Raw genomic sequence first — 27,984 nt, forward strand, 5'->3', positions numbered from 1 at the left:
GAAGATCACGAGAGAAGGAAAAAATGTACAGTCCCACACCACTGAGGGTTAAACTCCCTCTATAACACACATAACTGACAGATTTTAGCGTGAATGATATGTTAGCACCATGTTAGCACTGCTGGTGGAGCCTGTTCACATTTAAAACAGACGAAACACCAAACCCCACTAATAAACACTAATTTCAACATTTCACTGAATCTATCGCCCCCTCGGTGTATTCCGTTATCAGCGAGTGGCTGTGAAGTTCTCTCGGAAGCACATTTCTGTACATTCATGTTGTTTTTACAGAGCACTATGATGAAGTTGGCCGCTAGAGGGCAGCCTTGTAACAAGTATCTTTAAGTCGTCCCTGTATAAACCTGCTTTCTACAGCACTACTTTGACTGAGCAAAGCCATCCCTGCCTTAGCGTCTGAATAAATTCACGGATAGGAACAAATCAGTCAGATTTGAGTTTGTGATTTTATTCTTTGCATTTCTGAACAGCTATTTTCTTCACTGTACGGCACCCAACAGGCTACTGTTTAAATTAGGTCACGCAGCACGTTTGAAGCAGCCAAGATATGACACGTGTGTTTGGGTTTATCCGCTGATGTGGGGGGCTGGGGGAAAGAGGAAGGGGGGAGTTGCAGCCCGGATACAGCAGCAGCAGCTTTGAGGAGCATCACTGACCGAGGCGCTCTGTTTCAGCTAAAGCTCGGAGAGCAGAGCTAGAGAGGTTCGTAAAGAAAGAGAGGGAGAGAAAGAGGCGGTATCCTTCGCTCATGTGCCTAATCGGCTTCCTCTCAGCCCCTCCTGCTGCAATGCTGAGCTGTGGGCAGGCCCTGGCCCTCCCTAAGTCCGGATAAATTACCAGCAGTGGCCGAAGAGGAAAAAAATCAGTGCTGCTCTCAGTCTCGACGCGTTTATGAAGAGATTTCCTCCACAGAGAAAGACGAGGACGAAGAGCGCTCAGAGATGTTGGGCAGTGAAAAGAAGAGCAAACCTGCAGAGAAGAAGAAGAACGGAGCTGGGATGTCCCAACCTAAAACAGACGACCCCCTGATTAATTTAGGTAAAACTAACGTCCAGGCTGGTGCAGATAGTTCCCGGTGTAATGGGTGAAGTGACTGTTCTGATTAGCCTGTATTACTATTATTATCAGTACTGGTGTTAGTGGTAGTGTAATGATTGCAATAATAGTGACCGTTATTAGGGGTATAACGACACACACACGTTTTGAGGTTTGATCGGATTTTCGATTCTGAGTTCAATATTCAATTCAATTTTTTTTGTGTTTCATTGATCTTGAACTAAATCTAACTCTTTAACTCTAATTATATCCTACACAGATCGGTTTGACTGAGAAAAATGCAGTGCAATAAGCTAAAATACAAAAATAACGGATGCCTAGTTTTAATCATTGACAGTTGACGGTATTATTATTATTATTATTATTGTTGTTGTTGTTCCTCAGCTGTACTGTAAGATGGTTTCCTGTTAAAATGTGAGATATTATAGCCTGTTTTACCTCATCTGTAATTCTAAAATAATATAACAGTATCAGTGCAGATCTGTTACTGTGACTTTTTCACTGCCACTGTGTAAATATGTGGAGCGTATCACTGCTGCTGGAACAAAACCTTCTTTCTCAATAACCCTTCTTTACAGCGGTGACTGTAACCAGGGGTTGCAATGTCTACAGTGCAAATATAATATTTGTATTTACGATCCAAATGACCAGTGACCAGTTGCTATATATATGTTGATGATGATAAAATAGTGCTGAATATGAAGAAATATGAAGAAATAAGCTTTCTTTGTGGAGTATTTACCTTAAAACACTTTACATGTACCCCTCTCCCATTATTGTGTTTAAAAATATACATTTAAGGTTAAAAGCTTTATCTCAAAACTATGTGAAAGATATCATTGGACATCTGGTCTGACACAGTAAGTTTCTCTAGAATGGAGCATTTCATACCAAACCACCCTGAATGACTCTGTGTACCTCTTAACGATTCAGTAACACAGGTTTTTTGAAAAAATCAGTGGAATTCCCCTTTAACTGTGGATTGCAGTTAATAAAGCAAGATTTTGTTTGGGTCATTTCTTTTGGTCCATTCATGTTTTATTATCATTCATATTGAAAAGCAAAGAGCAAATGGCACTTTCAAAAAAACAAAAACCCTAAAAAATTAGAGAGGTTTTGTTCCAGCAGCAATAATAGGCTTGTTGAATGCAGAGAATCTGGTTATGGGCTCCCTGGCTGGCTGTAATGACTCACATGAGCAGAACTGAGCATGTGGAAGATTAAATTAAAACGTAGATTAGAATATATAAGATTATAGTATATCTTACAGCACAGTACATTAGGATTTATTTGTATTTAAAGACCACATCTGTGTTACTTAACCGCCAGTGCCACAATACAGTCTTTTTTCTATTTTATTAGTAAAGATAAAAGAAAAGTACTTATATGTCTCTAATGAATAAACAATTTTATGTAAACCTTAAGAGCTAAAGAGATTTATTCAGTTGAGAATATGCATTACCTTGCACATTTTAAATAGTGATTAAAGAACTGTAGAAGTTTTAAATACATCACTATTTTGGTTAAGTATGAAACCTGTAATCGCATATGAGGGAATGTGTTGGTATCAAATTACAGTGAGATTAAAAAGATACTTGATGCCATTTTAGACAATGTTGTTTGTGGTTGTAGATGTACTTCATTAGAGAGCTTAGAAACAGGACCAGTGACGGTCAAAACCACTCAACACACTACACGTCTGACCATGAAAGCTTCTGTTATTGTACTATCATAGGATCTATAACTACATTCGATGATTAGTGTATTGCTGTACTAGTGCTGAGTGGAAGGTAAATGTCAGGCCAGTCAGTTTATTGATTAGTCTGAGGAGATGATAATGCAGTTAGCCCCAAAATTCAGGATGATGGTGCCTGGTATTCTGGGAAACACTCTACCAATTTACACACAGTTGACCTTTCACATTCATAAGTGCATCCTTAACATTTATGAAAGTGTTTTTTTGTATTTAAATGATTTTTTTTACTGTGGTTGTATTTTCTATTATGATTGTTTTTTGTTTGGTCTGCTAAATAAGACAGTAGTTTTTATTATTAACACTTGTTTCAGCAGAGTAGCGGTTAGTCAGAATCAAACCTGTACTGTGGTGTGTCGGTGGCGCTGTTCGCATTTGTAGCCCGCTTGCTAAGCTAATGTTAAGTTAAGCTAACGTGTTTAATTTCAGCACTAGTTGCTCGACTTCAGTCTCTCAGGTTTGAATCATTGTAATCTAAACTTGTGTTTGTGCTTTAGTTAGCCAGAATTGATTATATTCTGTGGTAAACAGAGCTGTTATTATGCTAGCTAAGCTAATGCTAGCCAGCTCCTCTCTCCTAGTTTATATACATACACACACACACACACTTTGTGTTTAGATGATTAGGCCTGGAGGGCCTAAAGATGTGGACCATTACTGTGCCTCGATTTCTGACAGTGTAGTTGCTTTATTTAATTAGATAACAGCAAACACAGAAGGTCAGCATTGAAAAGAACTCAGGCTTGTGTTTCTCTGAGAGGCTCAAGGTGGATGACCTCAAGCTGTGGAGCTATAATGGGTCAGGAGATAAGGGCCACAATGTTAAGTAGGAGTTTCCTCCCTCTATGGGCTAAAAGTGCCAGGATACTTTCTGACTGACTTGTGTTTAGCAAATAATATCATCCTGGGCCACGTCACCATGCCTGTGTCATTGTTATGGCTACACCAGATAGTGGACAGTGGACACTGTTTGAAAGAACCTTTATGGAAAGAAGGGAAATAAAGAGTGCATTTGCTCATCCTTAATGTAGTGATGTTACAGAGTGCATTTAGTGCAGGTCAAGAGTCCAAGATGCAAATCCAAACTGTTAACTGAATAATTTAACAGCATAAGCAGACTTCAGTCTTCTCTGATGAATGCTGTCGATCTCCTTTGCTTTGTGCTCAGGAGACTGTGTCTCTCATCTTTTATTATCTGTGACAGTGATTTGATTTGTCCATCATGAAATTTGTCATATAACTCAGAAGGCTGCAATATGCAAAAAAAATGATTTTGATAAAAATTATATTAATAATTTCATGATACTTTTACCCATTCTTACTCAACAACTGAATTTAAAAGAACAAAAATATACCCTAACCCTCACAATGGATTTTAATGCTGTATATAACTTTATTGAATTCTTATTTTCCTATTAACATTAATGAGTTTTAGTAATAAAATGTTGTTATAAAATTAATAACAAAACTCATTTAGTACCCTACCTATTTATTTGTTTACTGTTTTGTCTTTTTGACCTTTGATCCTCCAAGAACTTTTTGGCTATCCCTAGATAAAAGTTTTGGACAGTCCTGACCTAAGTGATGAATTTTGGTTTAGTTCTATATTTGTTTTGTTTAGTTTATTTGGGTTTGTTAAGATCAACATTTAACATTTTTCATGACGTAATTTTCATACTTTCATTCACAATCAAATTTGGAATTTCTGGTGTGTTTTAACCAGTTACTGCCCTAAAGATTGAACTGAATGTGAAACATTAAATTTTTAAATTTTTAGCCATAAGGTTTGATCGATTTGGGAAATTTCTTCAAAATTGTCCTCAGACAAGTGCAGAGAACATATGGACCAACTAAATGTAATGTGTTATCATCTCATACCAAGGATTCACCAGTGTGTTTTAAATGCATTATAAGGCATATTGCAATCACAGTACGGTATATAGCAGTACAATTACATTACATTTATGTTTTGTCCATATTTGTAACTAAGTTGCCATAATTAGATTTATAGACAGTCATAAAATCCAACCCAGTTCTCTCTGTCTCTTCAAGCTTTTAGTAAGCTTGGGGTGGTCTCTCAGGCTTGGGATCATTTACACACCAAACAGCCTTCTAGACGCCAAACAGGCTTCTCAGAATCACACTGATTGATATGCGCACTGATTTAGTGTTCTGTCCCTCTTTTCAAAAATGGCTTTCATAAAAGATCCCCCATTTCTATCTCTGTCCCTTTCTGTCTGTCTCTCTCTGTAGGTGTGAAGGATGATGAGGATGTGAAGACGATGCTGCAGGGCTCCACCATGCTGAAGGTTCGTTCTCCTCATTGGCAGAGGAGGCGCACACTGAAGCTGCTGGATGATGGCGTCACTGTGCACTGCGAGTCCAACAAGAGCTTCAGCAAGCCCAAAACCTGTGAGTCACCATCATCCAGGGGGCCATGGGGGTGTCAGGGGTGCAGAGCAGTGGGGCGTGTGGTGGGGGGCTGGGAACAGGTCTGTCTTAGGGAGTCTTATGAAGAGGAATTGACTGTCAGAACAGATATTTTTCAAATACGAGGACTGCACAATGTGTCATTTTATCAGTGCTAATCCTTATTGCGACATTGACTTTTGTAACACTGATGCCACAGAAGACTGCAATATGCAAATGAGCCCTCTAACCAATTACAGTGTTTTTCACAGTTTGCCTTGACCAATCACAGTTCTATATGAGTGTTTCTCTGGGTGTTTTGATGACTCAAGATATTCATATGATCCAAAAACAGTAATGCATGCCAGCTTTTTACCATGTCACATTAATGATTCACCAATGCATTTCAATACTACTGCTAAACAATTGCAGTCATTATATGCAGAAATTGGGGCTGTCGAACAATTAAAATAATTGTTGCAGTTACCTGGATTATTTTTGGGGAATTGAAGATGGTTTGCCAAGAAGAAAGAGCCAAAACTGAACCACAACGCTGCAAAAGTCGAATTCCTTCCTAGACGTCTCAAAGCTGTAATTCCAACAGCGACATTGCAAAAGTACCAGTTTTATCAATTTATAATACTATTTCTTTGTCAATTTTGCTTTTTATATTTTTTTATACTTATGAAAACATTTTGTTCAGGTACAAAGTCAAAAGATATTAGATGTGTAAATTTGAAGTGGATATGTGCACTGGGAGTACATTAAATCACAAAAATAAAAGTGTCTGAATACTTGCTGTATAGTCAATAGTTCCAGTGACTAGCCCTCTCGCTCTCTTCTCTTTCATACAGCTTATGTATTGTGGAGGATCTTAAGAGTAACAGTAGCTTTCCATTTTGCATTTGCTTTAGTGAGTTTGCTGCTGGTTGATTTATTCTTAGGACTGTCCAGCATGGTCTGCCGAAGGTGTTGCTTGAAAAGCCATTTAAAAGCTGTACTTGAAAGCAATTATGTATTTTGTCATAGCAAGATACAGCGCACAAACAGCTGGGCTTCAGCCTGGACTACTATCAATAGTTCAAAGGCTCAAACTAGGAAACTGCAGATCTAATTAAAACTGGACACAGACAAGCTGCAGGTGAAGAAAGGAGCATATAGTTATGAAAAAAGTTGAGAAATGTTGAGGAATTTAACTTGGACATTGCTTGACTGGACAGCAGTGCAGCTCTCTGAGGCTGCAGTGTGAGGGCTTCTTTCAGAAAGGTGGAGAATATTTAAATATACCTCCTAATTATGGCTGTATAAACACCCCACTGCCCAGGTCTGCTGGCCTCAGCACCGTCTTTTATTACAGGCCTGGTCTATTTGTAGCATAGACAGGGGGGTATCCCTCCCTGCCCTGTAAACTGCACTGAACATTGTAATTACAGGCCATGATGGGGTGGGAAGAACGTGGCCCTCCACTTTCTGGTTTCTTCCATATTTTTTACATGAAGTGTAATCATTGGTCTGGCAGCAGCACGGTCTGTACATAGAAACCTACTCTTCAATTGCTTGGAGTCAAAGGAGTGATGTTATTTTGTGATGTGGTTAAGGCTTCCTGCATATATGTGCACACCCATTCAGAATTTCTTGCTTTGGCACATGTGAATGTGCATGGTTGGCGTCTCTAGATTAGGGTTGCACATTCTAATTTTCACATTTGATGATGCAATAAGTCACAGAACGCCAGTTAAGCGGGGGTCTTGGTAGAAAATTTGCACGAAAATCCACCAGCATTAGCTTTATAGCCAAATATAACATTTACATTTTAGCACAGTAACCCTGCATCGCCTAACCATTCTGGTCCTCCAGAGAAGTATATCATCAAATATCAGTTTGAAATATTGGTCAAGTCTAAACATCTGTCCTATGGCAATATATTTTTAAATGTATAATTACCTGCATATACTGACATGATTGTGACATCATCAAGCATCCTTAGTTCTTACACAAAGCAGAGTATAATGGTTACAGTGGACAAATACAATATGATAAAATACATGAATGTTTAAAATATAGTTTAATTTAATGCACAAGTGCATGTATTTGTGTTTTTTTGTGTCTGTGATACAGAAAAATGATGAATTGAAATGTTGAATGTACAGCAAAAGCTTTATCAAATGTAGTATCTGTAACCTGGTCACACCAAGTCACTCAATCACTGACTGACTGACTGACTGACTGATTGACTGACTGACCCACTCACACTGACTGATTCATTCACTCATTTGCTGACTGACTCACTCACTCTAAAATGATTGAAAAAGCTGTATCACATCAGATATTTCAAAAAGTAGTTATTATCATACATAAAATAACAAAAATTGTTAATATGGCACTTTACTGCCTTCTGTCCAGTGACCGCTGGGATAGGTTCTAGAACCCCCGCGACTCAGAAGGAGAAGCGGCTTAGATAGTGTGTGTGTATGTGTGTGTGTGTTAATATGGCCTGTTATTTTAAACCTTTGAACAGTAGTGTATTTACTTGCCATGCTGTCTCCCTGACTTCCCATGATGCCATGTAATGAAAACCCAAATACTGTTTACAGCATTCGAATACTGGCACTTAAATGGATAAAAGCTACTGCTAAAAGCCATAAACGTACATGTATTTGATTACTTGTTCACACCCTTACTCTGCACATCCTGGGAGTCCCATCTGTGCCATAACATTATGCAGTGGTTCCTTGCTGTTGTATGTGAAGTATAGAGGGCACTCTGTCTGACTTTCTTGTACTGTTGAATGGACCCATCTGAGCTTTACATCAGGTCCCAGTATGTTCTTGGGTTTGGGATGAATTAAATAAATTTGAGCAAATATCAGGGGATTTCCTGTGGTACAAGTTGTCCGTGGGCCATTAGAGCTGGACAAAGAACTCCTCTTTATTCATTACGCCTCCATTTTTGTTATGATGTCCTAGTTAAACAACAGTGCTTGAACAGTTAACACACAGACAGCATTATACCGCAAATATGGGACATCTGAATTATTCATGATCTGTAGTATGTTTGTGTTGGGGTGTCTCAGAAAGAATTAAAAATACAGTAAGCAAATACAGAGGTGTACACAGATTATCCACTGGTGAGAAACTGGTCTTTCATTAGAGAGGAAAAGACCAGCTTCACATGTCCAGTGTCACTGTGCTACTTTGTGCCTTTGAACAGCCTTTCCCAGTGTTTGTTCACTGACATTTAGCAGTAAGGGGAATAATTTAAGTCTGTATCATAATGTTTACTCATTTGTTTACTTATTTGTTTACCCCTGTATTTGTGAGCTTGCAAATATTTGACTGGTACATATTTGTGTTTTTTTTCTGTTTTAACATTTTTTTTTCTACTGTACTCTGTATACACTCTCTGTCTCTCTCACAGTCTCAGTGATGGAGGTGGAGTGTGTGCGTGAGGGCTGTCAGTCAGAGACACTGCGCAGGCTCACCAGCTCTCTGCCGGAGGAGCAGTGTCTGACCATTGTGTTTAAGGGTGGACGGAAGAGTTTGGACCTGCAGTGCCACAGCAGGGAGGAAGCACAGCACTGGGCCTGCGGCATCCGCACCCTACAGGAGAGAGTCAACAACATGAGCCAGACTGAAAAACTTGACCAATATCCTTCAGCAGCACTTATCCTGACAATTCAGCCTTAAACTTTGTGTGAGGGGCATCTCTAACCATCTGCACATACAGCACTGTGTAAAGGTCAGAGACCACCCTTCAAAGTGGCCATGAAGTACAAGTTATTTATTTTTCAGCATGTTTTTGAGGAGATTAGATAGAAGTTAATAGTCAAAGGAAAATACATAGAAAAACAGTAGAGGTGGGTGATATGGCAAAATGTAATACATTGCAAGATATTTTTCATGATACACAGTTTGTCACAATATTCATTTTTTGTGACATTTTATGACATTTAAGTCGGAACAAAGTAGTGCCATATTTAAAAAGTACTACAAAAACTATGAATCCAATGTTTTGTATTCAGCATTTCATATACTTTGCTGCACTGAGCATTAATCAGGGCCAATTATGCTCTCTTTTCAATCAAACAGGCAGGTGGGAAGTGTTTTATGTAATTTATCACATTAATGATCAATATTGTCATAGTGCCCATCCTTAAAAAAAACTCCAAAACTGGAGTTCAAAATAAATATTAAAAGTTATGGAAAAGTCCCAATGACTGTGCAAGACCTGCTAGACCACCAAAACTGTCACCATCACATACACAGTATTTAAAGCTTCCATCTTTGAGAGAGAGGAAAGAAAGCTCTGCTCTTGTTTCAGATCTGAAAAAATCCACAGGGGTTTCTATCCATCCTTCCACTGTGAGAAGACAACTCAGCACTAGTTTTGATGTACTGTAAGGATGTGTCAAGTTACTGAGAATTGTCCAAAAAGCAGAAAATTTGCAAATCAAACAAAGAAGCTACTGGTGCTTCTTGTACTGAAATTTGGAGAGAAACAAATCTTCTTCTGCATGTTGCATGCAAGTAAACATTTCCCTTGAGAGGTGGACACACTGTGGCTTTAAGAACATTGGGCCTCATTTATCAACTGTTCTTAAGAAGAAATTTCTTCTTAAAACTCTTGTGCTGTTTTCATGAAGATTCTGACATTCACCAGTATTTTTTTATGTGGGATTTGTTCTCAGGTAAAAACAGAATCTACAAACACTCAAGAGCACAAACATGTGAGCAGTTCTGTGGTTTTAAAAACACGTGATGAATCTGACATAGACTTTTTCTTAGGACCTTTCTCAAGAACACATTTAAGAAAAAACTTAGGAAGATATTGGTGAATGAGGCCCATTGTTCCCTCCAAGAGTTAGCAAAAATGAATGGCACCAGTTGTTATTTCTGACCAGTTGTTTCTTTTTTGATTGAGCACTTAAGGGAAACAATGTTTAAAAACAGCAGTCAATAAGATTTCTCTGAAAATGGTATTGATTTGCTCTTTCTTTCTCATTATTGTGATGGATTGGATTATTTGATGTTTGTTAAACTAGTTATTTTATCTCTTTTTGTCCACCCCTTATTCTGGCAAATCAGGACTGGGCTTTTTTCCCCTTATTATTAAGTTAACATTCCACACTTTTGGTTGTTGATGTGGCATCACAAGCCTTTTGTTTTAACTCTTGACTCCTCCCACCTGGATCCATGCATACCTGAGACAGGCAGATTTGAACCATGACGGGAAGATGACGTATGATGAAGTACAGACGCTCCTTCAGATGATCAACATAGACCTGAATGAGCAGTACGCCTTCAGCCTGTTCAAGGTTAACTGTCTCTCTTACTGCCTTTTATTAGAAATGCACAAGGGTTTAGCTGACCAGGACTACACTGACAGTGAAGTAGTGAATTTACCTGATTCAGATGTGTACATTATTTTTACATGAATAAAATACATTACATCAACACAATCATTGGCAAATGTTGGTAAACTGAAAGACAAAACTCTGCTGATGTACTACACAACCATTCAAAATTTGGAATCAGTGCTGTCAATAATATTTGTTGCAATTTGGTTGAAGATACAAATGTATACAATGATTCAATTATGCTAGTTCTGTGCAACTTTACAGATTTTAAACAATTTGGAGACTAGAGGAAGAAATGTTAGATGTGTCAGAGCTGTGCAAGATTCTGAAATAACTAAGAAACATATAACATTAAGAATCAAATAATGATAAAATTAATGTCCAAAAATTCAAGATATTTCAAAAGTGGAGAGAAATTACACTACACTATTCATCATTTTATTAACTTTTCTCTTGTGATTCATTTAGTAGTTAATATTGTATGTAAAATAAAAATTAATATGGTGATTCCACATTTGGTAGCGTGTAGTAATAGTGCATATTTTATCAGTAATACACTATTATAGCAGACTAGTTATTCTGACTAAAAATTGAGCAGTGCATGTTTATTCCTGACCTTATGCCACTTTTCAGATTTTATGTAGTCTTAGACCAGCTGTGTTCATGTGTATGCAACAGAAGTGTGACCAGTCAGCGAACGGCCGCCTGGAATACGGAGAGATCGAGCTGTTTTGTCGCGAGCTGTTGCGTCGTCCAGAGCTGGATGCAGTTTTCCGTCAGTACTCCTCTAATGGCCGTGTGCTGTCCACTGTGGACCTGCGGGACTTCCTGAATGACCAGGGAGAGGACAACACACTTGTGCACGCACAGAGCCTCATCCTAACATATGAGCTCAACGAGTGGGGTACGATTAACAACCTGCTTTATTATACGCTCTCAAAAACAGCCTCTGTTTCATCCTCAGTGAGCTTCTGAGCCAAATTCATAATACGAAACATCAGATTTACTGTGAAGAGCAAATAGCACGGCAGTAACATCTTTGCTTATTCATAAATGAGAATTACTGCTGTGTTTTATTACTGGTGTGTTTTACACAAAACCATCTCACAAAAAAAATTTTGGCTCAACCACTCTCTCAGTAATTTTCCCTGGTAAACCTTATATCTGCCGGTGTAGGACCACACAAAGAGGAAGAAGACTTGCTTAAGACCGCTTTGAGACACTACACGTAAAACGGCCTCTTCTTTTTACATCATATTATGCTGTAACGGCATAAAAGGGCAGTGAACACTCAAAGCACTTTAACTAAGAAAATCAGCTTTAAGCACATTATACACACCTTGCAAACGCTGTTATACGTTGTGCAGTATTATGTATTTTTGTAATGTAACTTTTGAGCATGGAGTATTGAACCAAAGACGTGTTTTAACACAGGGGTTCTTAACCTGGGTGTCACAAAAGAGGTGCTACAAGATATATACCTTATCAAACACAGGGAAGAAAATTTTGATGAGTGCATGCAAGCTCTGCTGAATGGCTCCACTTACAGGCCATTGAAGACAGACTAATGTCAATTACAAAGTTCTATTTGATGAGCTCGTTATTGACTTAATTAGTCACTAAATATAAAGTAATTTTTCAGCGCCAGGCAAAAGATTTGTGATTTGTGACGAAGTGCTAGCTATGGAATGTAGGCCCAGTAAGTGAGTAGACTTACCATTTGATCATTCCTCTGTAATTTCTTTAATGTGTATACGGTATGTGTGGCGTAGGGGGGCTGGAGGGCTGAGGAGTGGGTTGGCAAAGAAGGGGTCACAAAATATTTTTAAAACCAAAAAAGGGTGGCACTGTGAAAAGGATTAAGAACGCCTGTTTTAACACATACAGCTGATATTTCATCTCATGTCACAAAGTGTATCTTTCTTTATTCATGACAATATAAAATATTTTGGTAATTGTTAAAATGGGACAAAATATACTTTTATAGTTTCTGTCACCTTGGGGGTCCTTCCAAGTATAGCCTATGTGTGGGAAACACAATAATCAGTTTTATATCATAGAAAACACTGATTTCCGCTTTGATTTTAAACAGCGATTACCAACATTTTGAAATGTAGTGTGGAGAAACTTGTCCTAATGATCTAACGAACATGTGTGTTTTGGTCAACACAGCTAAGAAGAACCAGCTGATGACGGCAAACGGCTTCACCATGTACATGCTGTCAAAGGAGAATGACGTGTTTGATCCAGAGCATAGCCGAGTCTATCAGGACATGAGCCAACCGCTCAGTCACTATTTCATCTCCTCTTCACACAACACCTACCTTACTAAAGACCAGCTTGTGGGCGAGAGCAGCACAGATCCTTACATCCGGTAAAACAACCACGTTTACGTACACTGGACGCACAAATGTAGCACCTTTGCTGGTAAATTCGCTCATACCTTTTGTGTGTGTGTGTGTGTATGTGTGTGTATTGTGCAGGGCTCTTAGCACTGGCTGCCGCTGTGTTGAGCTGGATTGTTGGGACGGAGATAAGGAGCCGTTGATTTACCACGGACACACCCTCACCTCCAAAGTGCCTTTCAGAGAGGTGGTGCAGACCATCGCTGAATATGCCTTTAAGGTGGAATAGAAAATTGTTGCCATATATTGCTGTATTGTTCTTGTTCCCAAAGCCACTTGTAGGCGACTGCACTGGGATAAATACATATTTTACTATGTGTTGCAGAGGCACAATTACATAGAGAATTAGACTTTGTAACAAATACAAAAAAATGTGTTTCGTAACTCTACAGTAGTAACAGCCGTCTTAACATTTAAATGTCTGTACGTTTGTCTATTTTTATAGATTACAGTCTGTCATGCACAATGTTGGGCAGAATACTTGGATATGTTGGCTGAATACTAATTACATTGTCCTAAATATATTCGGCAACATAATCCATTGCGATACATAAAAATACTGTTCCATCATCCCTCAATAGTTTAGTAACACTGAGATTAATAACCGGATCATCTCATTCACTTATCAGTCTACTCAGGCTTTAGCAGTGCTTAGTAAGACTGAGCTCAATAACTGACTTATCAAATTGATTTAGCAGTCCACTCAGGCTTTAGCAGAGCTCAGTAACACTGATTTTAATAACTGGCTTATCAAATTAATTTATCAGTCTACTTTAGCAGGAACTTCAGTGTTTGTTAAGAAGCTGTTTTTTGAGTTCTTCTTTAGAATACCATTTCATACTGCTTGCCCAGATTTTAAAATAGTTAATAAACAAGCACTAATGGTGTTTCTTTAAAGATGGTTTAATTTAGTGGGTAAGTATGGATTAAATTAAAGCATTCTAAAGGTTTTCTGCTAAAATCTAAGAAGTATCTGTATGCTGAATATTGCTTTTACAATATGATTCAGAATACTTGTATTCCGTTACATCCCAACCTTGTTATACAGTGTCAGAAACCACAGAAACAAATCTATTTGAGATTTATTAAAAGCTGAATGCAGTTTGAGGCAAGTGTGAGATGATTTAGGCATGCACTCTGCATGGTACAGCGTCAAGCACACCATGCTATACCAATAAGAGTCCTTGGCCAAGACTGCTAACACTACATTCGCCTATGTCTGTAACATGATTAATGTTGATTATAAGTGGCTCTGGATAAGAGCATCTGCCACATGTATAAATGTTAATGTAAATGTATTTGACTACATTTGAGATAAGGAAAAAATTGTGTAAATTTGAATTGGTGAACATGGCAAGCAATTACTTTAACTTAATAAACTTTTACTTTAACGATAGTTAAATGGCCCATATTTTGTAAAACCAAATTCCCCCTGCCTTTTTTAGAATAAGAGTTTGATGTAGTGTGCAAACACTGTTAAAGTTTCAGAATACACCATTCAGTCTTCAGTCCATACAACACTTGTATGGAAACAGCAAAAACCACCTGTTTGAGTTCACTGTTTTTATGATGTCATGAAAAACCAACACATTTACATTTATCCACCTATTCCTTCTACAGTAGTTTAGCACCACCCATTCACACTGAAGTTAAAAGGAGTGTTTCAGCCCAGACTGCTTTTTGAATGAAGCACAATTCAGGGCAGCCAGTCAGAACAGAAGTCATTTAAATATAACAGTCTTAAAGGCACAGTAACAAAAACAGCCTGTTTACTGTTTAGTTCTAATGTATAAAGAGAGGTTGGAAAATGGTCATGTAAAAATAAAAAAAAAAATCAACGGTTTTAGTCAGTTAATCCACTCAAACTGCATAAGTGGACCTCCACGAAAACAAATAATGCAAGAAAAATGATGTAGGATATGGGCCCTTTAATATATAGCTGTAGGGTATCTAGTATATGCCTCCTGCCAACACTGGTGATTTTTCACCAAAATGTGGTATGTTTTTGCATTATACATGCATTTACTATTGCTATGTTATCTGCATGTTGAACTTACAGAATCATGTGTGTGATTTGTTCCCAGGTGTCATGAGTATGTGTAATTAGTTTTGCTCTATCCTGCTCCTGTGTGTGTTCTCCAGGCCTCTCCGTATCCTCTGATTCTCTCTCTGGAGAACCACTGTTCACTGGAGCAGCAGACCATCATGGCCAGGCAGCTGCGCTCCATCCTGGGAGACAAACTGCTCACAAAGCCCCTCAACGACCAGCTCTCTGAGAGCCTACCCTCACCAGAGGTACTGTGTGATTAAATGCATACTGCAGTTTTCATATTCATGATCCTGTTTGTCTGTCTACTTTTTCATTTTCAGCCATTTGTAATTATATATGCTGTTTTTTTACCCTTGTTTGACTTTCCAGCTTCATTGTATTCTTTGACTTTCCGCTTGGCATCACACTGCCATATGCTCAAAATGCCTGAGGAGCCATGTCTGTTTCTCCTTTCTCCATCAGTTATGAAATGATGAGCCTCTATGCGTGTTCTACTGCTGTGCAGTAGTTTTGAGATGGGGGTGTGGATTTATTTATTTATTTAAGTATTTATTTTAAATCCATTCATGCCAGAGAGGTACATTCAGGACGTTGTAAGGCAAATTCATTCCCAAAGAAAACCTGTTCTTTCAGATTTACCACTTTTTTGCAAATATCAACACTATACATAAAACCTCAGAACGAGGTGTACTGGTGATTTTGGATAATAAATAAAATGGCTCAAATAAAATTTGCATTATAGTCATTATGACTCAGGGTCCCTATCATCACCACTGTAAAGAAATCTGAGCTGGTAAGTTTCTGTATCAAATTAATCTAAATGAATTTGTTTATATCTCATTGCCTGAATTATGCAGGAATTTTGAAATATCGGTGGAAATCCCCTTTAGCATAGAGTAGAATGAAATTGAGGAGATATCTGAGAAATACTGATGAATCTTCCTACATATGCTGGACCCAGCAGAGTTTGGATGTCTGATTGCTTTTGGGTGTGGACCATGTCCAGACTTGGCGGACAGCTCACTGACTAATGCAGTTTGCTAATCCTGTCCAGGAAAAAAAAACATTCTTCAAATCAGGACAGAGCCAAATGGAGTCTTGTGGATTACGCTGTTTGTGGACATTTGGACATTTGTTTGTGAGTGTGTACTGTGTTTCTACTAGGGCTGCACGATATGGACTAAAGTCTAATACTATGCTAAATGCACTGGTCAACCCAAAACCATATATATATATATGTAGTACAACTACCTTTTGTAGACCTCTAAACTGGACAAAAATGGTAGCAATGAGTGTTTAAGAGGTCCTGTTTGTGTAAGGTAGGTGTTACCCTCTGAGCATGTGTTATAATGCAAACACAGTACTGAGTGTTATCAGCCACAACAATCCACAGACCAGCCACCTCTCAGCCACCACTACTTATACAAATCATTGCTGTTTCTGAAGTAGCAGGTGTTCATGTCAGAAATGAGGTTAAAATGTATTATACTCATCTGCCCTGCTTTTGTTTAGGAAATTGTCAAGTACGTCAATTCTCAACCCAAATATTTTCATGTAATACTAAATTATGACTTGTTTGAGTAAATATTTAAATAAAGCATTTGCAAAAGTACTTCTTCAAATACTGCAATGTGCAATGTAGCAAACGGTTAACACGTCGAAGTAAACATTTAAAAAATGCTTTTGGCCACTGTTTAACACACCTGGTAGTACTGGCAACTCCTTCCACCAAGCCCCTTTTTCATTTTCTTTTTTGTCCAACAGAATCGCTCTGGGTGAAAAAACAGTGCTTATTCAAAAAGAAATTGAAATATAATTGTTGTATTTTGGTCTGATATGAAGGCTTATGTTGCATTAGGAGCTGAAAGGGAAGATTCTGGTGAAGGGAAAGAAAGAGAGAGTGGAGCAGGAAAGCTCCAGCTCATCTGAGTCCAGCTGCTCTGAGGACGAGTCTAAAGCTGAGGGTAAAGCCAAGGCAAAGAAAGAAGGCAAGAAGGTGAGTCTATAGGCCACTATATACACTACTTGCTGAACAGTTTGGAATTGGTGTTTTGTTTTGTTAATAATTTAAAACCAGACCAGTTTTGTTGCAAACATATATGGATCATTCTGCCAAACACATTTCAGACTTTTAACTGACTTGGACTCTAGACTAAAATCCTTTTGTGTTAAATGGCCCTATACCTTAATTATGTTTATTTTCACCTCCTAATATAAAGTACCCTATAAATGATGATTTTGTATACAAATCCAATTCCAAAAAAGCAGAATTGGAAATGCTAATAAAATCAGAAAGCTGTGATTAGTAAATTCTATTTCACCTGTATTAAATTGAAAACACAATATTTTGTGTTTTACTTTATGAATGTCATTTGTTTTTTGTAAATGTATGCTCATTTTAAATTTGATGCCTGCAATGCCTTTCAAAAGGTTGGGACAGAAGCATGTTTACCACTGTGTTACATCACTTTTCCTTTTATAAAACACGTAATTATCGTTTTGCAACTGATGACACCAAATGATCCAATTTTGAAAGTGGAATTTTTGCTATTCTTCTGTTATACAAGTCTTCAGCTATGCAACTGTACAGGGCCTTTCTTGTCGTATTTTGAGCTTAATAAGACACACATTTTCAATGGGAAACTGTTCTGGACTGCAAGCAGCCCAATCTAGCACCTGCACTCTCTGATTACACAGCCATGCGATTGTAACACATGCAGAATGTGGCTTGGTGGTGTCATATTTAAGTAAGCTTGGGTGTCCCTGAAAAAGACGGCATGTAAAAGGCAGCCTATGTTGCTCCAAAATGTGTTCAGCATTGATGGTGTCTTCACAGATGTACAAGTTACCCACTAATAACCCCCCATTTCCATTATGTGCATCAGTTCATTTCAGATAAGCTCAAGCAAAGAGAAGTTGGCAGCATTTCTGTTGACATATGACTTCCACTGTGCATAGTACTGTCCTAACTTGCATTTGTGGACACTGCAATAGACGGTGTTTACTGACAAAGGTTTGTCAAACTCTTGAGCCCATGCAGTGATAGTCATCACAGAAGCATGCTTGTTCATGCTGCAGTCCTGTCTGAGGGGTTGAAGGTCGTGGGCATTAATTGGTAGTTTTCAGCTTTTTCTTATGTGCACAGAGTCTTCTCTGGACTCCCTGAATTTTCTCTGATATCAAGCAGTGTAGTGGGTGAAATACCTGAACGCCTTGCAATACCTCACTGTGGACTCTGTCCTGACTTTTTGTGTTCCACAATTAAGGCCTTAAACCAGAACCAGGACACAATTCTCTGGTATATTGGGTCAGAAAAGGTCAAAAGCCTATATGAGATAATGTCTCAAACAGCTTGCAGTCATGGGTTATATCACTTCTGCTTTTTGAAGATAACAGGAAAGGTATTAACCTTTAAGTGAAAGTTTTTAATTCTGTAAGCAATTCTAACTGTCAAAACGTGTTTTTCTCTAAATGCTACTTCAGAAACTTCAGTTATCTAATCAGGTATTTGCTCTTGTCAGGATAGTGATACATTGATTATATTGCGGAGTCATGGTATATAAAACCCCACTCCATCTAATCTGTTTTGAGAGTAAGGCAGAAGCCAAAATCTCTTCCAGGCTTGTGTTTAAGAAGAAAATGCGTTAATAAAACTCATTTGGGCAAAGGACGATATTGATCAATTGTGAGATGTCTGCATTAGCAGAATATTCACAACAGAACATTTTACAATGTTCCTTATCTTAAATTACTCCCATCCCAACTTTTTTGGAACACGTTGCAGGAATCAGTTTCAGAATGACTGTATATTTACAAAAAACAATAAAGATGATAAGGTAAAACATTACATATCTTGTCTTTGTACTGTTTTCATTAAAATACAGGTCAAAGTAGATTTATAAATCACTGCTTTCTGTTTTTATTTGAATTTTACTTACTGTTCCAACTTTTCTGGAAATGAGTTTGTATATTTAGCTTATTACTATCTCAATTAATGCCTTGAGATGAAATAGATCATAACATAATCTTTGTAAATATCTAAGGTCTGAACACGTAATTGTTTTTTAATACTTTTTTTAAAAGTGGAAATACAGTTTGAGCTAAAAAACTAAAGAAAACGTTAAAAAGCAATATCCTGTCATAAAATAGCATGCAAAAAAACAGCTGAATAAAGCAAGTCAGGTTTTTATTATTTAAAATGCATTGCATTAGTCATTCCTAAACAAAGTAACAAAAAATGATTAATATGACCAGAAATTTGTTTGAGTGGTGCTATATCTACACATACATATTTGTAATGTAAGCTCACCAGGATTCTAGGTTTCAACTACAACCTGACAAGTTCAGAGTGCCAATAAGCAACAAGTCTGCTCCTTTTGGTGGCTATTCAGAACATTAATTTTTCAATTGATTTGTTTGCTTGTGTGTGCATGCAAATATAGTTGTGTGTGGTCGTGCTCAGTGTTCTGTTTGGCTCGTTTGTGCATTTTCTTTTTGTACCTGTGTTTCAGAGTTTGTCCACATTTTTGATGTCTTTTGTGTCGTGCTGTCTGTCTGTGTGTGTGTTGCTGCATGTCTGTGACTGTCCACCGCTCTCCAGTGTACGTGTGCTTCTACTCCGAAGGTTTCTAAGCTGAGTCCAGAGCTTTCTGATCTGGTGGTGTACACGCGCAGTATCCCGTTCAAGGGCTTCGATCAGGCAGCCAAGAAACCCCCCAATGAGATGTCCTCCTTCTCTGAGAGTGAGGCCCTCAAACACATCAAAAACTCAGGTACCCTGTGTGTGTGGAATGTGCTTCTGTTATATTTCTGTCCATGAGACACAGTGGAAATGTTTAAGTCACAAAAATAATAGCTTTGGATTGTATCCTATCCTCAGAATGTACTCATGACTGCACGTTTATTAAAGTGCTACCTTAACATCAGCCAAGCCATGTTTTATGTTTGGAGCTTACTTCTTTAGGGGGATGTTAAGACTGAAAAAATATGAAGTGCACTGCACTGTTTTTTTCACACTGCATTTTTGGAACACAGCTTCTGGTTGCACATCTCACTGTTGCTAAGCAATAGCATCACTATTGTCAATTAGCTGTACCTGCTGGCTGTCATTCTGATATGATGTTCAGATAGTTGTCACTTGCTCTTTTAGGTAGTGATATTGACTAGCAAGTGTGGTGCTGCTTGTAAAAATAAGCTAAACCTGCTTTCTAAGTGAGCTTTTCTTTTGGTCTGATTGGGCAGCACAGAAAAAAATGCATATATAAGACATAGATTATTCGACTGCTTCAAGTTTTTTTTTTTAACTCGGGGCACCTGTAGTTCTCGCGTTTTAGCGCCAAGCATTGATGTTTTTTGTGAAAAAAGCGATCAAGCAGACGGTAAAAACAATTAGAAAAACATGTCTTTATATTTGAAAACATTAGATTCCTCAGTCCTTAAAAAATGTGTACAATGTAAACCCCTCCATAGTTTTGCCCTGTAGATATGCGGCTAATGTGGCTAACAAGTAATGGAAGCTTATACCCCACTGATTAGCATTGTGCAAATAGCATATATAAATCAGCATACACTTGCCTCAAACTGTGTTATGTATTCTCAAATAGACTTGTTTAAATGGTTTCTGCCACTGTATGACACACTATTATCTATAAAAATGGACAAATGTGTGGTGCATAGCTAAAAACAGCAGCAGCAGCCACCTTGAAGCCTGATTTTAGTCCATTTTTATATATTACAGTATGTTATACAGTGGCAGAAAGTCTATGTGAGATTTTTCAACAACTCAACATGGTTTGGACCAAGCGTATGATGATTTATGCATGAAGGTTGCATGATACTAATTGGTGGGGTGTAAGACATTATTTGTGTGCTACATTAGCCTTGCAGCTACTTAAGTGAAAAACTCAAGTAGCAGACTGTGGACACCAAGCATTAGAGGTAAGAGGAAAACTTTGCTGAAACTATTTAAATCTGCTCGTCATTGAGAGATGAAAAGTCCTGCAGTACATTTCTCAGCATGTGATTACTGAGCTCTGCATGCATTTTCCTTGGATGCCCTTCTGTTTACAGGAAAGTTCTTTGTACGGCATAACAGTCGGCAGCTGAGCAGGATCTACCCATCTGGTCAACGCTTGCAGTCGTCCAACTACAACCCTCAGGACATGTGGAACGCCGGTTGCCAGATTGGTAAACCTCAGTTCATGTGAATCTAAAAGAACAGTACAAATATAGTGAAGTGTAGAAATGGCATTCCAGCAGCCTACCAAATCCATCCATATGACTCGTTGTCTCCTGCAGTGGCTCTGAACTTCCAGACTGACGGGGAACAGATGGATCTAAATCGGGGACGTTTCTTACCCAACGGTCACTGTGGGTATGTGCTAAAGCCCGGCTTCCTGTGCCAGGCCGACTCTGAGTTCAATCCTGAAAATACAGGTGGAGGACCAGGACACAACCCCACCCTCCTCACCATTAAGGTTAGTGCACTATCCCAAATCTTAGAGTGATTAAAGTGATAGTTCAACGACAAATCAAATTTACATTATTTTCCCCTTATTCCATATGTAGTAAAACAGCCAAGACATGTCTGGTGTCCAGAGTTTGCTACATTTGCACTGGAGCTACAAGGCTAATGTAGCTAACAAGAAAGCCTGTTCAAACAATTAGCATGATGCTGAAACTGTTTTTGTTCCTGGTGTTGATAAGGTTCCATGAAAAAATTGTTTTGTTCCTTATATCACTTCTACTGCTGAATACTGTGTCATTGGTTAAAGTCATGCGATCCACAGCATGACGTATAACAAAACAAAACTACTGTACTATATTGATGTAGAAATTTATTTAGATGCCTTTAACTGTATTTCCCTAATTTAGATGTCCAGTGTTTGCTACTTTATTAAACAAAATAACCAGGAATAATGTTAAGGTTTTGACCTATGTTCAGTAAGCCATTTTTTCTCAGCAAAGTAGCTGATTATTGAATGCTTCAGATTCTATCACCTGACAGATAACTTATTTGTAGCTACCCTGATGGCAGATTTTCACAGTAAACTGTGAACGTTTACACAGAAGAGGCAGGACAGCTTTCCTCTGGTGGCTGCTTCATTGATGATGGCTGACTGCCTCACTTTGCTTAACTGGGGTGGTCAGAAGGGTGGCCGTCTTTTCAGACTTGGCTACGCCCCTGCACAAACCGTGTTGAGTTGTTAAATAATCTCTACTTACTAGATACTAGCATGTCATACAGTGTCAGAAAGAACATATGCAAGTGTACCTGAGATTACTTAACAGCTCGATGTGGTTTGAGACGAGTATGTGATGATTTGGGCGTGCAGGTTGACCAGTGCTAATTGAAGTGTTATAGGATTGCATTACTTGTTTGTGCATCCAGAAACAAATCGGTAAACTTTTGGTGCTGGACTGCAGCAAAATCTGCAGCTAATAAGTGTGTGTCCACTCTAAAAGCCACCCTGTGAATTACTCTAGTCCATGTTTATCAAGAGTACAGCTGATAACACAAGCACACCCGAATAAGTGTATGTTCTCACCCTAAAATGTCTCATGGTTGTCCCCAGATGTTCTCATTGCCAGATCACAGAGACTCTTTGATAGCTAGATTAGCCTTGTAACTGCAGTGCGAAAAAAAAGATGTAGACTTCAAACATCAAACATGTCTTGGCTGATTGACTACATTTTCGGGAAAAGGAAAATTGTGTAAATTAGATTTTTGGCCAAAATATCACTTCAACTGAGATATGCTAGCCTGCAAATTTACTCTTCTCTCTCATCTCTGAATAAACAGTTACTCTAGCAGATGTGAATCATGCCCTTAGGAATGTTACACCCACGAAGATGACCCACCCAGAATGAGCTGACAGAATTATGTCTTGTCACTGAAGTGATATCTGAGACAGCTCAAGCCTGGTTGACTCCAATAACTCAATCTGTGTTCAGTAACAAGAGGAAGGACAGATCAAGGCTAAAGCCAAACAACAGAGTAGCCTTCAAGCTAGAACATAAACCAAGTGTTGAAGGAATTGACTTCAGTCTTTTCCACCAAACATCTCAAAGACCAGTATGTTTATAGCGACTATAATACTGTTTGTTGTGTTCCAGGTCATCTCAGCCCAGCAGCTGCCTAAGCCAGACACAGAGAAGCTGAACTCCATTGTAGACCCTCTGGTGTGGGTGGAGACCCATGGGGCTCCCATAGACAACAACAAGAAAAAGACACACCGAATTGACAATAATGGTATGCCAGCTGACCTTTACAAGCCTTAAACAATATCTACACTATATGTCCAAAGGTTTGTAGATACCTGCTCATTCAGTGTTTCTTTTAAACTCAAGGATGTTAACAGGGAATTTGCCTTCCCTTTACCCTTCTAGAAGGCTTTACACTAGATGTTGGAACATTGCTGTGAGGAATTCATTGCATTCAGCCAATAGAGCATTAGTGGGGTCAGGTACTGACGTTGGATGATTAGTTTTGGATCAGAAATGCCACTCCAACTCATGCCAAGGGTATCAGGTGGAGCTCCATCACTCCAGAGAACACCGCCCAGTTTTGGGGGGCTGTTATACCCTTCTGACTGACTCTTGGCATTGGGCATGGTAACCTTAGGCATGTGCAGCTTCTCCAGAACATCCCATTCTGTTAGCAATACTTTTCTGTGGAGATTATACAACCTGTGTGTGTGCAATAGAATGCCATGTAAACAGTGGGTTTACCTTAAAGTAGCTGAATTCACTAATTAGAAGGGGTATCTGGATATTTAAGTACAGAATATATTATATGGACATATAGTGTACAGTAGGTAATATAATGATGACATTGCAGTGTTTCAAGTTTCTCTCTCTCCTGTATTCTGTTTGTTGTTCCATTGGGTGTGTGCGAGTTCTTTTGTCCTATGTGTTTTCACCCAGGCTTTAACCCCAGGTGGGACTGCACCTTTAAGTTTCTGCTGCATGTGCCTGAGCTGGTCCTGATTCGCTTTGTGGTGGAGGACCATGACTACACCGCCAGGAACGAATTTCTGGGCCAGTTTACACTGCCTTTCACCAGCATGCGCACAGGTCTGCACCTCCACTTCTTTGTAATGTAGGAAATGTGTATAGGCAGGGGTTCAATTGGAATTTGGAAGGTGGTGCACTAAAGTTACATTATGTAGCTATTGTAGTTAGCTAGGCCGGCTAACCACTAAACCACAAGTTACCCTACACCAGAGGTATTCAGCTAAAACTTGCAAAGGATATCAGAGGTCTGGATATGAGTTCTGGTCCTGCCCTAAACTAAATTCCTTTTGGACGCTTATATTCGACTACATTTCAAAGGCCTGTAATAAAACTACTGCACCAGATCCATTACTTGCTATTTTGGATCAGCAGTTATAAATTCATTCATTAATAAATATAAAGGCCAAGCCATTTCCCTCTGTACACTTCTGGCCAAATGCTTTATCTTGTAGCAGTGAAAGTGGGGGGAGCCTTCTATTCCAACAGTGGCTTAGGGATCTGGGGAATGCGCTGCTTATGGAGAGACTTCACTGTAAAGTTACTAATAGAGATAATATCTTCCTGAAAACATGATAACAAGAAATAAGTCTTAAAAAAAAACTTTAAAAATATTTGTCCACAGAAATAATCCTATCTTTTCATAAGGGAAAATAATAAAATTATTAAGATTAAGTTATAATAATAATATATAGCTGCCTTTGGCTAAGTCATTTACATAAATCCATGTGATTGGATAAACTGTAACACAGGACTCCTACTGAAACCATGCTGGTTCATGTTTATGTATGCCACTGAAATATGACCTTTTTTAACATGTGGTAATTGCTTTGGTTTCATAATTTTTCAAGTGCTCAGATGAACTGAAGTATTTGGCTGGGTCCACATCTGGTGCTGTACACCAGAGGCTTACAATATATGGCCAAAAATGTGTGGACATTTGAACATCACACCTACATGAGTTTGTTGGACATCCCTTTCCAAAACTATGGGCATGAATATGAAGTTGCCCCCATTTATGGCTATAACAAGCCTCCACTCTTCTTTCCATAATATTCTGGAGAGTATCTGTGGGAATTTGTGCCCATTCAGTCAAAAGAGCATTTGTGAGGTCAGGCACTGATGTAAGATGAGAAGGCCTGGATCACAATCAACATTCCAATCCATCCTAAATTAGGGTGGGGTTGAGTGGAGTTGAGGTCAGGGCTCTGTGCGAGCCACTGGGGTCTTCTACACCAAACTCATCAAACCATGCCTTTATGGATCTCACTTTGTGCACAGGGGCACAGTCATGCTGGAACAGCAAAGGATCTTCCCCAAACTGTTCCCACAAGTTGGAAGCATGTAATTGTGTGAAACTTCTTTGTATGCAGTAGCATTAACAAGAACTAAGGGGCATAAACCCTGAACAGCCCCAGACCATTATCCCTCCTCTACTAAACTTTACTGTTGGCACTATGCATTCCAGTGGGCGGCATTCTCCTGGCATCTGCCAAAGTCAGAGTCCAGTGACGGCATGCTTGACACCAATCCAGCTGATTCTTGGCATTGTAGGCTTAGGCTTTGTGCTGCTATGGCAGCCTGTTTCATGAAGCTCCCGACTTAAAGTTCTTGTGCTGATATTTCTTCTAAAGGCAGTTTGGAATCCTGTAGTGAGTAATGCAACAGAAGATAGGCGATTTTTACTTACACAACGCTACCGTTCTGTGAGTTTGCATAGTCTACTGCTTCATGTCTGAGCTGTTGTTGCTAGACTCTTCCATTTTACAATGACAGCACTTACAGTTGACCAGGGCAGATCTAGCAGGGCAGAAATTTCATTAACTGACTTGAGCCAAAGGTGGTGTCCTATGACAGTGACTGAGCTCTTTAGTATGACCCATTCTACTGCCAACATTTGTCTATGGAGACTGCACGGCTGTGTACTTGATTTTATACACGTTAGCAATGGGTGTGGCCGAAACATCTGAATCCAACAATTAGGAGGGTGTCCACATACTTTTGGCCATATAGTGTACCATGCACATACCAAGCCAACTAGCTAGTCAGCTAGTTTCATTCATATAAATAAATATGGACATTATGAAGGCTTATGAAGAGTTAAATATTTCCTGTGAAACTGTGATTTGTTCTTATTTTTCGATGCGAAACACTTCATGGACCTGGCTTGTAACTCACTCACTCACTCACTCCCTGCCTCCCTCTCAGCTGAGGATTCTTTACAAGAGGGAGTGATTAGCACTTAAGTAGATTTTGGTGCTCATAAAGCACATTAACCCAATAAGGCCGCTCGTTTAAATCTGCCGCCCGAAGAGCTATGCCATGTGCACGTTTCGGTTTGCAACAGGAAACTCACATTATGAAATGTTACTATAAAGAGAGCCTGAGCTTTTTTGCGCAACTGTGTTTTCTGTCACTAAATAGAATATGCACGAGGCTTCCTTTTTTATTGGTGCACCGTGTTTTTTCAGAGCAAGCCAATGAGCTCATTCAGAGCAGAATTTGGATTGGTAAGTGCTTATTAATTGGAGTAACAATGAAGCGACTCATATTCCTATTCATGTGTTTTCTTGTTCAACATGGTGGCTTTACACCCCATTCTTTGCTTATCAAGTAAACATGACAACAGTATTTATGCAACAGAATTGCATTATTAATGAGGAGCAGAAATCAAACAGCAAATAATTTTTTTTATAATTTTTTGTGCCAGCCTTAAAGGATTAAGCGTGGCCCTCCACATCAGTGATACTGTATGTCCTTGTTTCTGTGATGCAGCAACAGCGTGGGTAAAGTTTCAGTTTAGTCACGCTGCAGGTAAAGCTCTGGAGGAGATTAGTGGCAGATTTAAATTTATCCTCCAGGTTCCCTGGAGAGTACGAGAAGCAAATTTTGGATTGTCCTGGCCCAGTTTAACCAATGACAATAGCTATAGAGGGTGTAAATGCCTTTTGGCCACACTAATGGTGGAGGTCCACTAGTATGCATCAGCTTCCTTAAAGTTCTGTCGCTGATTGGATTTCTGTCCCGCAGGTTACAGACACGTGCGGCTACTGAGGGCTGACGGTTCCAGCCTCTCTCCTGCCAGCCTCTTCATTCATGTGAAGGTCACACCTAATTACGGCAGCCCCAAGCACGCCGCGTCACCCAAAGCCTAGCAGAACACAAGAAGTACAGCTGTGATGCTCCTGGATGTCTGACCGGGTTACAGTGGTTTTCACTGATTTACTGTAACTATTACTTTATACTGTGTAATATGCAGGTCTTTGTTCAGACTTTAATGATCACTCAGTGAGAAACCAAATATGACAAACTTCAGAGAATACTCACAACAGAATATAGCTTATCAGTTTTGACTTAGTAAAGCTTAGTAAAGGCTTTTTCAGGTTCTAGCATGCATCAGGGGTTTTGCATGCCTGTATGAAGGAACTTAAAACAGGTCAAAGTATTTATAATATAATCATGTAATGTGTCTTTAAAATGACGAAGCAATACAGTAGACTGGCTTTTAGTTTTTAGGTTTTTACTTATAATGTAGCATATTTCAAATGTAGCTTATACTAACAATTATTGTATTACTTTGTTAGACTTCTTTTCTTATGCAGCTGTAGAATTCCACTGTTAAAGTGATTGTTCAGCCAAAATTCACACAGTTTTCCTCTCAGGCCCAAAGGTAGCTCATCAGCCTACACATGTTTGGTGTCCAAAGTTTGCTTCTTTAGTTTTGCACTGGTGTTAGCTATTAGCTAACAAGCAATGGAAGCTTATGGCCATACTTAACATAGTACAATCTAAATAATCACACACTTGTCTGAAACCATTTCAAGTTGTTAAGCAATCTCAAACAGACTTGCTTATATGAGTTCTTACTCTGTAAACATGCTGTTATCTATGAAAATTGAAAAAAGTACAGACAAAATGGCTGCTA

General features: G+C 38.8%; 1 protein-coding gene across 2 annotated transcripts; it reads left to right on the forward strand.

Moving 5' to 3' along the window:
• The first annotated feature begins 627 nt into the window (after positions 1–627).
• Positions 628–27,984, forward strand: plcd3b (phospholipase C, delta 3b). Of its 2 annotated transcripts, none has more exons than XM_036572982.1 (15): positions 628–1,056; positions 5,081–5,239; positions 8,654–8,882; positions 10,421–10,550; positions 11,271–11,496; positions 12,765–12,966; positions 13,076–13,217; positions 15,140–15,292; positions 16,906–17,043; positions 19,648–19,819; positions 21,117–21,233; positions 21,345–21,523; positions 23,163–23,298; positions 23,973–24,122; positions 27,090–27,984. In XM_036572982.1, exons 1-15 carry the CDS (start codon positions 960–962, stop codon positions 27,212–27,214), a joined length of 2,355 nt encoding a protein of 784 aa, XP_036428875.1. In that variant the 5' UTR covers positions 628–959; the 3' UTR covers positions 27,215–27,984. The 2 variants fall into 2 exon arrangements, with proteins under 2 accessions (XP_036428875.1, XP_036428876.1); XM_036572983.1 differs by having other exon boundaries at positions 19,672–19,819.

Source organism: Colossoma macropomum, unplaced genomic scaffold (assembly GCF_904425465.1).
Source record: "Colossoma macropomum unplaced genomic scaffold, Colossoma_macropomum, whole genome shotgun sequence".
In the NCBI taxonomy this organism is placed as follows: domain Eukaryota; kingdom Metazoa; phylum Chordata; class Actinopteri; order Characiformes; family Serrasalmidae; genus Colossoma; species Colossoma macropomum.